This window comes from Dendrobates tinctorius, unplaced genomic scaffold (genome assembly GCF_039654945.1).
Source record: "Dendrobates tinctorius isolate UK_male_01 unplaced genomic scaffold, ASM3965494v1 ptg000358l, whole genome shotgun sequence".
In the NCBI taxonomy this organism is placed as follows: Eukaryota; Metazoa; Chordata; class Amphibia; order Anura; family Dendrobatidae; genus Dendrobates; species Dendrobates tinctorius.
Window position 1 is genome coordinate 678,503 of NW_027362024.1, and position 15,495 is coordinate 693,997.

The 15,495-nt window shown below is 53.6% G+C and overlaps 1 protein-coding gene across 1 annotated transcript; it reads left to right on the forward strand.

Annotated features, from left to right (window-relative positions):
* The first annotated feature begins 2,752 nt into the window (after positions 1 to 2,752).
* Positions 2,753 to 4,866, forward strand: LOC141075509 (uncharacterized). The gene has a single exon (XM_073562592.1). The coding sequence runs from the start codon at positions 2,901 to 2,903 to the stop codon at positions 3,684 to 3,686; it is 786 nt and encodes a 261-aa protein (XP_073418693.1). The 5' UTR covers positions 2,753 to 2,900; the 3' UTR covers positions 3,687 to 4,866.
* Positions 4,867 to 15,495: the final 10,629 nt, after the last annotated feature.

The following is a 15,495-nucleotide window of genomic DNA, read 5'->3' on the forward strand; positions in this document are numbered from 1 at the left end:
ATGGAAATAACATAGGGGTGGCTTGAACAGGGCAGTTGGACCAATGGGACTGAATGCTCATTTTTTTTAACAAGCCCCATAGCGAATGTAAGTCCTAAAAATGTTTTCATTTCTAGGATATTGGTTGGTCCCATAAATGTGACCTAGCATAATAGGATGGTGGATTCTGGCTGATGAATTGGGAAACACATAAATTTGTCGGATAATATGCTCTAGCAAGCTATCTGTCAGAAACAAATTAATAAATATAATTAGTCCAAAATTTTCCACCTCCACATTTATACCAGGAATGGCATTAAAATTAGGGATGAATGGAGTAGCCGAATCCGAAGCCTCCCTTCTGAGAAATGCTACATCAAGAGGCAAAGCCCCTTGGACATTGGTGTGCACCAATTCACGAGCACTAGGGACAGCGCTAGTACTGGGCATTGTTTTCTGAGTTGGAGACATTTCTCCAGAAGCGCTATTTGTCCTTCTTGTTGTACTGGTCCTTGTGTGTGTCAGGAACACCGCACTGCACTTGCTCACTGAACCAGTGCACGTGTCCTGAGTAAGACAAACTGTGCTCAGCGATACCTGTGGAGCGGGCAGCAGCAGAGAAGGTGCGTGCTTCAGACCAGCAGGACCTAAAGCATGTGACTGCTGGGGGCATGGCCTAAACCTCAGAGAGCTAGGAGCTGCAGGAAAACTCCTAGCAGGGTAACTACGGGACAAAGTTACCAAGGGGCATAGACAGGCTGGGGTCAAAGCACGAGATAGCACTACAAAACCAGAGGATAGGCAGAACGGTGAGTCAGGATGTATCCAATGAGTCATACACAGAGATAGCTGCAAAGTACAAGAGAGGCGAGCAAAGAATAGTCAGGTCACAGGCAAGGAGTCATACACAGAGAGGGTAGCGCAGTACAGAATCAACAGGCAAATGCACAACGGGGGACAGAACCGGGTCAGAACCATATAAGCAAGCTAGAAGACAACGAACAGGCACACAGGGGTCAACACACTCGGCCAAAGGCAAAAGTATAACTGATTGGAGTTTCTCAGGGCTATAAGAAGCTCTCCCTGAACCAAAGAGAGTCCACAATAATTAACCCCAGGCGTGCAGGTCAAAGCTTGCACTGGGCTCAAGACATTAACCCCTAACTGTGCAGGTCAAAACTTGCACTGGGATCATGACAGTGTGTGAGGATGGACCGGAATCACTGCTCATTTCTGAGCTATCACTTCGCTGCTACTAAAGCCCTCGAAATCCACATCGCCATCTGGCACTGCACTTTCTTCACTGTCAGAACATAAAAGTGCATAAGCCTCCTCTGCACTATAATACTGATGGGCCATTTTATTCGTTTTATTTTTTTTTTCTGTAAATAGAAATCTCTGACATGACCAAATTATTGGGGAGACAATTGAGAAAAGCCTAATTCTTTACCCTACCCCTTACTTTAGAATAAACCCTAACCCTAACTTTAGCCTAACAGTAACCCTAACCCTAATACTAACCCTAACCTGCCTTATCTGTTTTTTTTACTTTCTAGCACAATCGCTGACTGACACAGCTGTTCCCAGCAGCACTTGTAACACTGTTTCTCCTCTAATCTTTCACTGACAGGAGATCTGAGGAGAAACAGTGTTTTTATGAGGCAGATCGTCCGGGAAAGTTCGCTGCTACAACAAACTTTCCTAGTGATTTGTCTCATTGGCTGGTGTGATGCTGACGTCATGAGGACCTGAACCAATCAGGTCTCAGTGAGGTCAAGGGTCACAGGATGCATTGTGCGGTGGAATCTCCTTGTTATAGGATACATGGGGGCCCGATGAGCATAAAACCGCCCACCATAGACAAATGTCGGTACTGCACAAAGCCCTGCTAGCGCCAGCTTTTATCTACCTTTGACAGTCTGGAAGCGCATAAGTTAAGGGTACCATCATTTCTGTCCAGGCCTATTTCATGAGGTTTAATTTTCAAAAAATACTATGGAATCATGGTTGAAAAGCAATGTCTGACTTTCATTTGTTCATTTTCATAGAGTTTTGATTTATTATTACTTTTGTCAGATTCAAGTTATTTCTGTGACCATTGTGGGTTTATCTGTCATTAAACGAGGGGCACCAACAATTTTGACCATGTGTGTAGGAGGAGTGAATATTTTGACTCCACAGCCACTTTCCAGAAATTAACACGCAGTGGATGTTGGAGACTGAAAATTACACATTTGCTATTTTCTTACCCAGCACATAGTGCCCAGATTGTGCTCCAGGAGACACCGCAAATTAAGTGGATTCTTCTCACTATAATATTGCTAAATACAGGGATCCTAAATGTTGTTTGCGCACACTGCAAGACTCCGAAGTGAGAGCGGATTTTGCTGGATTGGTTTATAGAAACCTTGTTGGTTTTCAATTGAGCCACTAATAGTGCGGGAACCTCTGTTTTCCATTGACAGATAATGGACCTGAGTGGGGACTTGTTTTTTGTGAGATGAGAATTGGTATTATTTTCGCCTACATAACATTGATTGGTTTCTTTATATGCAATATTTGGGAGGCAGAATGAACAAACAGTTGAACACCGCACACTACTGGTTCATCCAACAAGGTTTTCTATTAGACTGTGAACTGTCATTGTCTTGGCAAATAATTAATTTTTTTTTTTACATAGCTTGCCATTTTTATGGACAGTTTAAGTAGAAACGTTCAAAAATATAAAACTCAATGATATTTTATAAAAATAATTGTTTTTTATCTTAGCAGATGACTGTACCAGGAGATCAGAGGGACAGCTGACATCTTCAGTTTTTAAATCTGATGATCTTGAGATCCTACAAGTTACAACTGAAGTGATTGCTATTACTCCAGATATACCATCATCCATTCACAGCAAAGATCTGTCATCTGATCCTATGAAACAGGTCCCATCTTCTAATTCATTATTGACTACTAAGGAAAATCAAAGTCACAAAAGAGGCATTAAAAAACAAACTGCTCCTAAAGCAAAGAAGCCATTTTCATGTTCGGAATGTGGGAAATGTTTTAACAAGAAATCACATCTTGTTAATCACCATAGAACTCACACAGGGGAGAAGCCTTTTGCCTGTTCAGAATGTGGGACATGTTTTACCCATAAAGGGAATCTTGTTACACACCAGAGAACTCACACAGGGGTGAAGCCTTTTTCCTGTTCAGAATGTGGAAAATATTTTGCAAATAAATCACATTTTGTTAGACACCAGAGAACTCACACAGGGGAGAAGCCTTTTTCTTGTTCAGAATGTGGGAAATGCTTTAGCCATAATTCACATTTGGTTAATCACCAGAGAACTCACACAGGGGAGAAGCCTTTTTCATGTTCAGAATGTGGGAAATGTTTTAGCCATAAATCACATTTGGTTAATCACCATAGAACTCACACAGGGGAGAAGCCTTTTTCATGTTCAGCATGTGGGAAATGTTTTAAATGGAAAATAGATCTTTGTAGCCATCAAAGAACCCACACAGGGGAGCTTTTTAACTGTTCAGAATGTGGGAAATATTTTAACCATAAAGGGAATTTTGTTAGTCACCAGAGAACACACACAGGGGAGAAGCCATTTTCCTGTTCACAATGTGGGGAATGTTTTAACCGGAAAGCGCTTCTTGTTAGACATCAGAGCAGTCACACAGAGGAGAAGCCTTTTTCATTTTCTTAATGTGGGAAATATTTTACTTGGAAATCAACTGTTAATAAATATCAGAGACGTCACATAGGGGAGAAGTCTTTTTTATGTTCATAATGTTGGAATAATTTTAGCCAAAACTGAATTTTCTTAAATGGGTTGTCTGTTGTCATTCCTCATGTTTGCTGACAAAATGATAAAACTAAACTTTATTAATTCCAGATATAAAACTATACCCATAATTCACCCCCTGAAGGTTAGTCAGTAGGTGACTAATAGAAAAAAAATGTACACCACATCTCAGTATATAGAGTGAGGTGACGTTTACACACTCACTCTCCAAGCCTCTCATTTCTATGGGTTTCATCGTCCTCACCGAAGGCGACTCATCAGGAGACTAGTTAATATTGTCCTATATTCAAGCGAAACTAGACAAAAAAAAACTAAAATCATGTATCATGTTATCCGAAAGAGAAAACTATCCACATATTGGCAGACCCATCCAGTCCAGAATTCAGTATAAACTTATTACCCTCACCCACAAAGCCCTCCATGGCTCAGCACCACCCTACATCTCCTCCCTTGCTTCAGTATACCACCCATCCCGCGCCCTCCGTTCTGCTGATGACCTGAGGTTAGCATCCTCAATAATCAGAACCTCCCACTCCCGTCTCCAAGTCTATACACGTGCTGCGCCAATTCTTTGGAATGCACTTCCCAGGTCAATACGATTAGTCCCCAATCCCTACAATTTTAAGTGTGCTGTGAAAAAGCATTTATTCAGACTGGACTACCGCCTCAATGCATTAACCTAATCTATCCCTGTGTGGCCCAGTCAAAAGTTTTTACCATGGCCAGGTTCCTCGCATCATGTTCCCACATGCTTTATGCATCCATTAGCCCTCTGTGTCTGTACTGTTACACACTTAACATTATGGCTGGTCCAAACAATCAGGGCAACTGTTACCACCCACCTTTCGTATCTCCCTCTTTCCTCATAGACTGTAAGATTGCGAGCAGGACCCTCACTCCTCTTGGTATGTTATGATCTATGTGATTATTGTTATGCTGTAATGTCTATTGTCGATACAAGTCCCCTCTGAAATGTAAAGTGCTGCAGAATATGTTGGCGCTATAGAAATAAAATTTATTATTATATTATTATCACCTGTAAAAAAAATTAAAATAATAAAGTAACCTACTGTATACTGACCTTTCTGCTGTAATCCCTCAGGGTCCAATTTTGTGGGTGGGGCCCCTCAGGGTCCGATTTTGTGGCCGGGGACCGTCAGGGTCCGATTTTGTGGGTGGGGCCCTCAGGGTCCGATTTGGTGGGTGGGGCCCCTCAGGGTCCAATTTGGTGGGCGGGGCCCCTCAGGGTCCAATTTGGTGGGCAGGGCCCCTCAGGGTCCGATTTTGTGGCCGGGGCCCCTCAGGGTCCGATTTTGTGTCAGGGGCCCCTCAGGGTCCGATTTTGTGGTTGGGGCCCCTCAGGGTCCGATTTTGTGGCCGCGGCCCCTCAGGGTCTGATTTTGTGGCCGCGGCCCCTCAGGGTCTGATTTTGTGGCAGGGGCCCCTTTGGGTCCGATTTTGTGGGTGGGGCCCCTCTGGGTCCAATTTGGTGGGCGGGACCACTCTGGGTCCAATTTGGTGGGCGGGGCCTCTCAGGGTCCGATTTTGTGGTTGGGTCCCCACAGGGTCCGATTTTGTGGTTGGGGCCTCTCAGAGTCCGATTTTGTGGCCGGGGCCTATCAGGGTCCAATTTTGTGACTGGGGCCCATCATCCGATTTTGTGGCCGCGGCCCCTCAGGGTCTGATTTTGTGGCAGGGGCCCCTCTGGGTCTGATTTTGTGGGCGGAGCCCCTCTGGGTCCAATTTGGTGGGCGGGACCACTCTGGGTCCAATTTGGTGGGCGGGACCACTCTGGGTCCAATTTAGTGGGCGGGGCCTCTCAGGGTCCGATTTGGTGGGCGGGGCCCCACAGGGTCCGATTTGGTTGGCGGGGCCCCTCAGGGTCCGATTTGGTGGGCAGGGCCTCTCTGGGTCTTATTTGGTGGGTGGGGCCACTCTGGGTAAGATTTGGAGGCTGGGGTTGCTCAGCCTCCAATTTGGAGACCGGGGTCGTTGAGCTTCCTTTTTGGAGGCCGAGGTCAAAGAGCCTCCGATTTGGAGGCCGGGGTCGATGAGCTTCCGATTTGGAGGCCGGGGTCGATGAGCCTCCGATTTGGAGGCCAGGGTGGCTCAGCCTCCGATTTGGAGGCCGGGGTGGCTCAGCCTCCGATTTGGAGGCCGGGGTGGCTCAGCCTCCGATTTGGAGGCCGGGGTGGCTCAGCCTCCGATTTGGTGGCCGGGGTGGCTCAGCCTCCGATTTGGAGGCCAGGGTGGCTCAGCCTCCGATTTGGAGGCCGGGGTGGCTCAGCCTCCGATTTGGAGGCCGGGGTGGTTCAGCCTCCGATTTGGAGGCCGGGGTGGCTCAGCCTCCGATTTGGAGGCCGGGGTGGCTCAGCCTCCGATTTGGAGGCCGGGGTGGCTCAGCCTCCGATTTGGAGGCCGGGGTGGCTCAGCCTCCGATTTGGAAGCCGGGGTGGCTCAGCCTCCGATTTGGAGGCCGGGGTGGCTCAGCGTCCGATTTGGAGGCCGGGGTGGCTCAGCCTCCGATTTGGAGGCCGGGGTGGCTCAGCCTCCGATTTGGAAGCCGGGGTGGCTCAGCCTCCGATTTGGAGGCCGGGGTGGCTCAGCCTCCGATTTGGAAGTCTGGGTCGATCAGCCTCCGATTTGGAGGCCGAGGTGGATCAGGCTCCGATTTGGAGGCCGGGGTGGATCAGGCTCCGATTTGGAGGCCGGGGTGGATCAGCCTCCGATTTGGAGGCCGGGGTGGATCAGCCTCCGATTTGGAGGCCGGGGTGGCTCAGCCTCCGATTTGGAGGCCGGGGTGACTCAGCGTCCGATTTGGAGGCCGGGGTGGCTCAGCCTCCGATTTGGAGGCCGGGGTGGCTCAGCCTCTGATTTGGAGGCCGGGGTGGCTCAGTCTCCGATTTGGTGTGTCGGCCCTTTAAGACTCATTTGGGTGCGCTGGCCCTTTAACAATCACTTTGGCGCGTTGGCCCTTTAAGAGCTAGTTTGGCTGACTGGGCTTCTTTTAAATCCACTTTGGCGCACACATTCTCTCTCAGGGGCATGTGTCATGTGATGAAGCTAGATTTGCATTTGTGCTGTGGGTTTCGCTTTAAGAGCTGATATTATGTGGCAGAGGCTCTGTGCTGGGGTTCAAGTGAAGTTCGTAGGCGTTGGCATAGTAACTGGTTCTGCCTGCGCATATCAATGAGCTCAACTGTCATTTCAATCGCCTCAGGGCACGTTTTGCCACTTCCTATTGAAAAGCATTGGAGACAGTGCATTCCAATGACGGGAAAAAAAATTTTCAAACGCAAATTGCGCAAAAACTACAAATCCGATCGACACGAAAAATACTTAGCACACCTCTCAAGGACGCTGGCTTCGAAATGACACCTCAACGGAGTCTGTGCGTGTAGCGGTTCGGGCCGCATTAATTGCGGAAATCAACTTAATAACTAGATGTGTATTTCCTGAAGGAAGTACAGATAGTGGTTTGAAATGGTGCCCGGGCTGCCCCTTTAAGAGAGACTTGCCTGCTGCCCCTGCAAGACTTTCAACTCAGGATACGATTTAACTGTGGGTGCCTCTCAGGGGCCACTTTGGCCTCATGGTCTGATTTTGTGGGTGGGGCCCCTCAGGGCCTGATTTTGTGGGTGGGGCCCCTCAGGGTCCGATTTTTTTGGGTGGGGCCTCTCAGGGTCCGATTTTGTGGCCGGGGCCACTCAGGGTCCGATTTGGTGGCCGGGGCCCCTCAGGGTCCGATTTGGTGGCCGGGGCCCCTCAGGGTCTGATTTGGTGGGTGGGGCCCCTCAAGGTCCGATTTTGTGGCTGGGGCCCCTCAGGGTCCGATTTTGTGGCCGGGGCCAATCACGATCCGATTTTTGTGGCCGGAACCCCTCAGGGTCCAATTTTGCAGGTGGGGCCCCTCAGGGTCCGATTTTGTGGCCGGGGCCCGTCAGGGTCCGATTTTGTGGGTGGGACCTCTCAGGGTCCGATTTGGTGGGCGGGGCCCCTCAGGGTCCAATTTGGTGGGCAGGTCCCCTCAGGGTCCGATTTTGTGGGTTGGGCCCCTCAGGGTCCGATTTTGTGTCAGGGGCCCCTCAGGGTCCGATTTTGTGGTTGGGTCACATCAGGGTCCGATTTTGTGGCCGCGGCCCCTCAGGGTCTGATTTTGTGGCCACGGCCCCTCAGGGTCCGATTTTGTGGCAGGGGCCCCTCTGGGTCCGATTTTGTGGGTGGGGCCCCTCTGGGTCCAATTTGGTGGGCGGGACCACTCTGGGTCCAATTTGGTGGGCGGGGCCTCTCAGGGTCCGATTTTGTGGTTGGGTCCCCTCAGGGTCCGATTTTGTGGTTGGGGCCCCTCAGGGTCGGATTTTGTGGCCGGGGCCTATCAGGGTCCAATTTTGTGACTGGGGCCCATCAGGGTCCGATTTTGTGGCCGCGGCCCCTCAGGGTCTGATTTTGTGGCAGGGGCCCCTCTGGGTCTGATTTTGTGGGCGGAGCCCCTCTGGGTCCAATTTGGTGGGCGGGACCACTCTGGGTCCAATTTGGTGGGCGGGACCACTCTGGGTCCGATTTGGTGGGCGGGGCCCCACAGGGTCCGATTTGGTGGGCGGGGCCACTCTGGGTAAGATTTGGAGGCTGGGGTCGCTCAGCCTCCAATTTGGAGGCCGGGGTCGTTGAGTTTCCGATTTCGAGGCCGACGTCAAAAAGCCTCTGATTTGGAGGCTGGGGTGGCTCAGCCTCCGATTTGGAGGCCGGGGTGGCTCAGCCTCCGATTTGGAGGCCGGGGTGGCTCAGCCTCCGATTTGGAGGCCGGGGTGGATCAGCCTCCGATTTGGAGGCCGGGGTGGCTCAGCCTCCGATTTGGAGGCCGGGGTGGCTCAGCCTCCGATTTGGAGGCCGGGGTGGATCAGCCTCCGATTTGGAGGCCGGGGTGGCTCAGCCTCCGATTTGGAGGCCGGGGTGGATCAGCCTCCGATTTGGAGGCCGGGGTGGCTCAGCTTCCTATTTGGAGGCCGGGGTGGATCAGCCTCCGATTTGGAGGCCGGGGTGGATCAGCCTCTTATTTGGAGGCCGGGGTCGATCAGCCTCCTATTTGGAGGCCGGGGTCGATCAGCCTCCTATTTGGAGGCCGGGGTGGCTCATTGTCCGATTTGGAGGCCGGGGTCGATCAGCCTCCTATTTGGAGGCCGGGGTCGATCAGCCTCCTATTTGGAGGCCGGGGTGGCTCAGCCTCCGATTTGGAGGCCGGGGTGGCTCAGCCTCGGATTTGGAGGCCGGGGTGGCTCATTGTCCGATTTGGAGGCCGGGGTGGCTCATTGTCCGATTTGGAGGCCGGGGTGGCTCAGCCTCCGATTTGGAGGCCGGGGTGGCTCAGCCTCCGATTTGGAGGCCGGGGTGGCTCAGCCTCCGATTTGGAGGCCGGGGTGGATCAGCCTCCGATTTGGAGGCCGGGGTGGCTCAGCCTCCTATTTGGAGGCCGGGGTGGCTCAGCCTCCTATTTGGAGGCCGGGGTGGCTCAGCCTCCGATTTGGAGGCTGGGGTGGCTCAGCCTCCGATTTGGAGGCCGGGGTGGATCAGCCTCCGATTTGGAGGCCGGGGTGGATCAGCCTCCGATTTGGAGGCCGGGGTGGCTCAGCCTCCGATTTGGAGGCCGGGGTGGCTCAGCCTCCGATTTGGAGGCCGGGGTGGATCAGCCTCCGATTTGGAGGCCAGGGTGGATCAGCCTCCGATTTGGAGGCCGGGGTGGCTCAGCCTCCGATTTGGAGGCCGGGGTGGATCAGCCTCCGATTTGGAGGCCGGGGTGGCTCAGCCTCCGATTTGGAGGCCGGGGTCGATCAGCCTCCGTTTTGGAGGCCGGGGTGTCTCAGCCTCCGATTTGGAGGCCGGGGTGGCTCAGCCTCCTATTTGGAGGCTGGGGTGGATCAGCCTCTGATTTGGAGGCCTGGGTCGATCAGCCTCCGATTTGGAGGCCGGTGTGGATCAGGCTCCGATTTGAAGGCCGGGGTGGATCAGGCTCCGATTTGGAGGCCGGGGTGGCTCATTGTCTGATTTGGAGGCCGGGGTGGCTCAGCCTCTGATTTGGAGGCCGGGGTGGCTCAGTCTCCGATTTGGTGTGTCGGCCCTTTAAGACTCATTTGGGTGCGCTGGCCCTTTAACAATCACTTTGGCGCGTTGGCCCTTTAAGAGCTAGTTTGGCTGACTGGGCTTCTTTTAAATCCACTTTGGCGCACACATTCTCTCTCAGGGGCATGTGTCATGTGATGAAGCTAGATTTGCATTTGTGCTGTGGGTTTCGCTTTAAGAGCTGATATTATGTGGCAGAGGCTCTGTGCTGGGGTTCAAGTGACGTTCGTAGGCGTTGGCATAGTAACTGGGTCTGCCTGCGCATATCAATGAGCTCAACTGTCATTTCAATCGCCTCAGGGCACGTTTTGCCATTTCCTATTGAAAAGCATTGGAGACAGTGCATTCCAATGACGGGAAAAAAAATTTTCAAACGCAAATTGCGCAAAAACTACAAATCCGATCGACACGAAAAATACTTAGCACACCTCTCATGGACACTGGCTTCGAAACGACACCTCAACGGCGTCTGTGCGTGTAGCGGTTCGGGCCGCATTAATTGCGGAAATCAACTTAATAATAATAATAAGAAGAAGAATAAGTTAGCAGCGTTCGGATTACAATATAGTGGTTTTTTCAAACCACTATAACTAGATGTGTATTTCCTGAAGGAAGTACAGATAGTGGTTTGAAATGGTGCCCGGGCTGCCCCTTTAAGAGAGACTTGCCTGCTGCCCCTGCAAGACTTTCAACTCAGGATACGATTTAACTGTGGGTGCCTCTCAGGGGCCACTTTGGCCTCAGGGTCTGATTTTGTGGGTGGGGCCCCTCAGGGCCTGATTTTGTGGCCGGGGCCCGTCAGGGTCCGATTTTGTGGGTGGGGCCTCTCAGGGTCCGATTTGGTGGGCGGGGCCCCTCAGGGTCCAATTTGGTGGGCAGGGCCCCTCAGGGTCCGATTTTGTGGGTTGGGCCCCTCAGGGTCCGATTTTGTGGCCGGGGCCCCTCAGGGTCCGATTTTGTGTCAGGGGCCCTCAGGGTCTGATTTTGTGGTTGGGTCCCCTCAGGGTCCGATTTTGTGGTTGGGGCCCCTCAGGGTCCGATTTTGTGGCCGCGGCCCCTCAGGGTCTGATTTTGTGGCCACGGCCCCTCAGGGTCCGATTTTGTGGCAGGGGCCCCTCTGGGTCCGATTTTGTGGGTGGGGCCCCTCTGGGTCCAATTTGGTGGGCGGGACCACTCTGGGTCCAATTTGGTGGGCGGGGCCTCTCAGGGTCCGATTTTGTGGTTGGGGCCCCTTAGGGTCCGATTTTGTGGCCGAGGCCCATCAGGGTCCAATTTTGTGACTGGGGCCCATCAGGGTCCGATTTTGTGGCCGTGGCCCCTCAGGGTCTGATTTTGTGGCAGGGGCCCCTCAGGGTCTGATTTTGTGGCAGGGGCCCCTCTGGGTCTGATTTTGTGGGCGGAGCCCCTCTGGGTCCAATTTGGTGGGCGGGACCACTCTGGGTCCAATTTGGTGGGCGGGGCCTCTCAGGGTTCGATTTGGTGGGCGGGGCCCCACAGGGTCCGATATGGTGGGCGGGGCCCCTCAGGGTCCGATTTGGTGGGCAGGGCCTCTCTGGGTCTGATTTGGTGGGTGGGGCCACTCTGGGTAAGATTTGGAGGCTGGGGTCGCTCAGCCTCCAATTTGGAGGCCGGGGTCGTTGAGCTTCCGATTTGGAGGCCGAGGTCAAAGAGCCTCCGATTTGGAGGCCGGGGTCGATGAGCTTCCGATTTGTAGGCCGGGGTCGATGAGCTTCCGATTTGTAGGCCGGGGTCAATGAGCCTCCGATTTGGAGGCCGGGGTGGCTCAGCCTCCGATTTGGAGGCCGAGGTGGCTCAGCCTCCGATTTGGAGGCCGGGGTGGCTCAGCCTCCGATTTGGAGGCCGGGGTGGCTCAGCCTCCGATTTGGAGGCCGGGGTGGCTCAGCCTCCGATTTGGAGGCCGGGGTGCCTCAGCCTCCGATTTGGAGGCCGGGGTGGCTCAGCCTCCGATTTGGAGGCCGGGGTGGCTCAGCCTCCGATTTGGAGAACGGGGTCGATCAGCCTCCGATTTGGAGGCCGGGGTGGCTCAGCCTCCGATTTGGAGGCCAGGGTGGCTCAGCCTCCGATTTGGAGGCCGGGGTGGCTCAGCCTCCGATTTGGAGGCCGGGGTGGCTCAGCCTCCTATTTGGAGGCCGGGGTGGCTCAGCCTCTGATTTGGAGGCCGGGGTCGATCAGCCTCTGATTTGGAGGCCGGGGTCGATCAGCCTCCGATTTGGAGGCCGGGGTGGATCAGCCTCCGATTTGGAGGCCGGGGTGGATCAGCCTCCGATTTGGAGGCCGGGGTGGATCAGCCTCCGATTTGGAGGCCGGGGTGGATCAGTCTCTGATTTGGTGTGTCGGCCCTTTAAGACTCATTTGGGTGCGCTGGCCCTTTAACAATCACTTTGGCGTGTTGGCCCTTTAAGAGCTAGTTTGGCTCACTGGGCTTCTTTTAAATCCACTTTGGCGCACACATTCTCTCTCGGGCATGTGTCATGTGATGAAGCTAGATTTGCATTTGTGCTGTGAGTTTCGCTTTAAGAGCTGATATTATGTGGCAGAGGCTCTGTGCTGGGGTTCAAGTGAAGTTCGTAGGCGTTGGCATAGTAACTGGGTCTGCCTGCGTATATCAATGAGCTCAACTGTCATTTCAATCGCCTCAGGGCACGTTTTGCCATTACCCATTGAAAAGCATTGGAGACAGTGCATTCCAATGACGGGAAAAAAAAATTTCAAACGCAAATTGCGCAAAAACTACAAATCCGATCGACACGAAAAATACTTAGCACACCTCTCGTGGACGCTGGCTTCGAAACAACACCTCAACGGCGTCTGTGCGTGTAGCGGTTCGGGCTGTATTAATTGCGGAAATCAACTTAATAATAATAATAAGAAGAATAAGTTAGCAGCGTTCGGATTACAATATAGTGGTTTTTTCAAACCACTATAACTAGATGTGTATTTCCTGAAGGAAGTACAGATAGTGGTTTGAAATGGTGCCTGGGCTGCCCCTTTAAGAGAGACTTGCCTGCTGCCCCTGCAAGATTTTCAACTCAGGATCCGTTTTAACTGTGCGTGCTTCTCAGGGGCCACTTTGGCCTCGGGGTCTGATTTGGTGGGTGGGGCGCCTCAGGATCCGATTCGGTGGCCTGGGCTCCTCAGGATTTGAATTAGTGGCTGGGATTCCTCAGGGTCTGATTTTGTGGGTGTGGCCCCTCAGGGTCCGATTTTATGGGTGGGGCCCCTCAGGGTCCGATTTTGTGGGTGGGGCCCCTCATGGTCTGATTTTGTGGGTGGGGCCCCTCAGGGTACGATTTTGTGGCCGGGGCCCCTCAGGGACCGATTTCGTGGCCGTGTCCCCTCAGGGTCTGATTTTATGGCCGGGGCCCCTCAGGGACTGATTTTGTGGGTGGGGCCCCTCAGGGTCTGATTTTGTGGCCGGGGCCCCTCAGGGTCCGATTTTGTGGCCGAGTCCCCTCAGGGTCCGATTTTGTGGCCAGGGCCCCTCAGGGTCCGATTTTGAGGGCGGGGCCCCTCAGGGTCCGATTTGGTTGGCGGGGCCCCTCAGGGTCCGATTTGATGGGCGGGGCCCCTCAGGGTCCGATTTGGTGGGCGGGGCCCCTCAGGGTCCAATTTTGTGGGTGGGGCCCCTCTGGGTTCGATTTTGTGGCCGGGGTCTCTCAGGGTCCGATTTTGAGGCCGGGGCCCCTCAGGGTCCGATTTTGTGGCCGGGGCTCCTCAGGGTCCGATTTTGTGGTTGGGGCCCCTCAGGGTCTGATTTTGTGGTTTGGGCCCCTCAGGGTCCGATTTTGTGGCCGGGGCCCCTCAGGGTCCGATTTTGTGGTTGGGGCCCCTCAGGGTCCGATTTTGTGGCCGGGGCCCCTCAGGGTCCGATTTTGTGGCCGGGGCCCCTCAGGTTCCGATTTTGTGGCCGGGTCCACTCAGGGTCCGATTTTGTGGGTGGGGCCCCTTAGGGTCTGATTTTGTGGGTGGAGCCCCCTGGGTCCATTTTGGTGGGTGGGGCCACTCTGGGTCCGATTTGGTGGGCGGGGACCCTCAGGGTCTGATTTGGTGAGCGGGGCCCCTCGGGGTCTGATTTGGTGGGCGGGGCTCCTCGGGGTCCGATTTGGTGGGCGTGGCCTCTCGGTCCGATTTAGTGGGCAGTGCCCCTCAGGGTCCGATTTGGTGGGTGGGGCCCCTCAGGGTCCGATTTGGTGGGCGGGGCCGCTCAGGGTCCGATTTGGTGGGCAGGGGCCACTCTGAGTCTGATTTGGTGGGCGGGGCCCCTCAGTGTCCGATTTGGTGGGCTGTGCCACTCTGGGTCCGTTTTTGGTGGGCGGGGCCACTCTGGGTCCGATTTGGAGGCCAGGGTGGCTCAGCCTCCGATTTGGAGGCCGGGGTGGCTCAGCCTCCGATTTGGAGCCTGGGGTCACTCAGCTTTCGATTTGGCGCGTCGGCCCTTTAAGACTCATTTCGGTGCGCCGGCCCTTTAAGAATCACTTTGGCGCTTCGGCCCTTTAAGAGCCAGTTTGGCTCTCTGGGCTTCTAAATACACTTTGGCGTACATTCTCTCTCAGGGGCATGCGTCATATGATGAAGCTAGATTTGCATTTGTGCTGTGGGTTTCGCTTTAAGAGCTGATATTATGTGGCAGAAGCTGTGTCCTTGGGGCGTCATGTGACGTTCGTAGGCGTTGGCATAGTAACTGGGTCTGCCTGTGCATATCAATGAGCTCAACTGCCATTTCAATCGCCTCAGGGCACGTTTTGCCATTTCCCATTCAAATGCATTGGAGACAGTGCATTCCAATGACGGGAAAAAAAAATTTCAAACGCAAATTGCGCAAAAACTACAAATCCGATCGACACGAAAAATACTTAGCACACCTCTCGTGGATGCTGGCTTCGAAACGACACCTCAACGGAGTCTGTGCGTGTAGCGGTTCGGGCCGCATTAATTGCGGAAATCAACTGGAAAATAAGAAGAAGAAGAAGAAGATGAAGAATAAGTTAGCAGCGTTCGGATTACAATATAGTGGTTTTTTCAAACCACTATAACTAGATGTGTATTTCCTGAAGGAAGTACAGATAGTGGTTTGAAATGGTGCCCGGGCTGCCCCTTTAAGAGAGACTTGCCTGCTGCCCCTGCAAGACTTTCAACTCAGGATCCATTTTAACTGTGAGTGCCTCTCAGGGGCCACTTTGGCCTCAGGGTCTGATTTGGTGGGTGGGGCCCCTCAGGATCTGATTCCTTGGACTGGGCTCCTCAGGGCTTGAATTGTTGGCCGGGATCCCTTAGGCTCCTCTTTTGAGGGTGTGGCCCCTCAGGGTCCGATTTTGAGGGTGTGGCCCCTCAGTGTCCGATTTTGTGGGTGGGGCCCCTCAGGGTCCGATTTTGTGGCCTGGGCCCCTCAGGGTCCGATTTTGTGGCCGGGGCCCCTCAGGGTCCGATTTTGTGGGCGGGGCCCTTCAGGGCCCGATTTTGTAGCCGGGGCTCATCAGGGTCCGATTTTGTGGTTGAGGCCCCTCAGGGTCCGATTTTGTGGGTGGGGCCACTCTGGGTCCGATTTGGTGGGTGGGGCCACTCTGGGTCCGTTTTG

What these genes read in the sequence shown, in the direction of transcription:
- LOC141075509 (XM_073562592.1), top strand. Translation starts at nt 2,901, where the DNA reads ATGAAACAGGTCCCATCTTCTAATTCATTATTGACTACTAAGGAAAAT.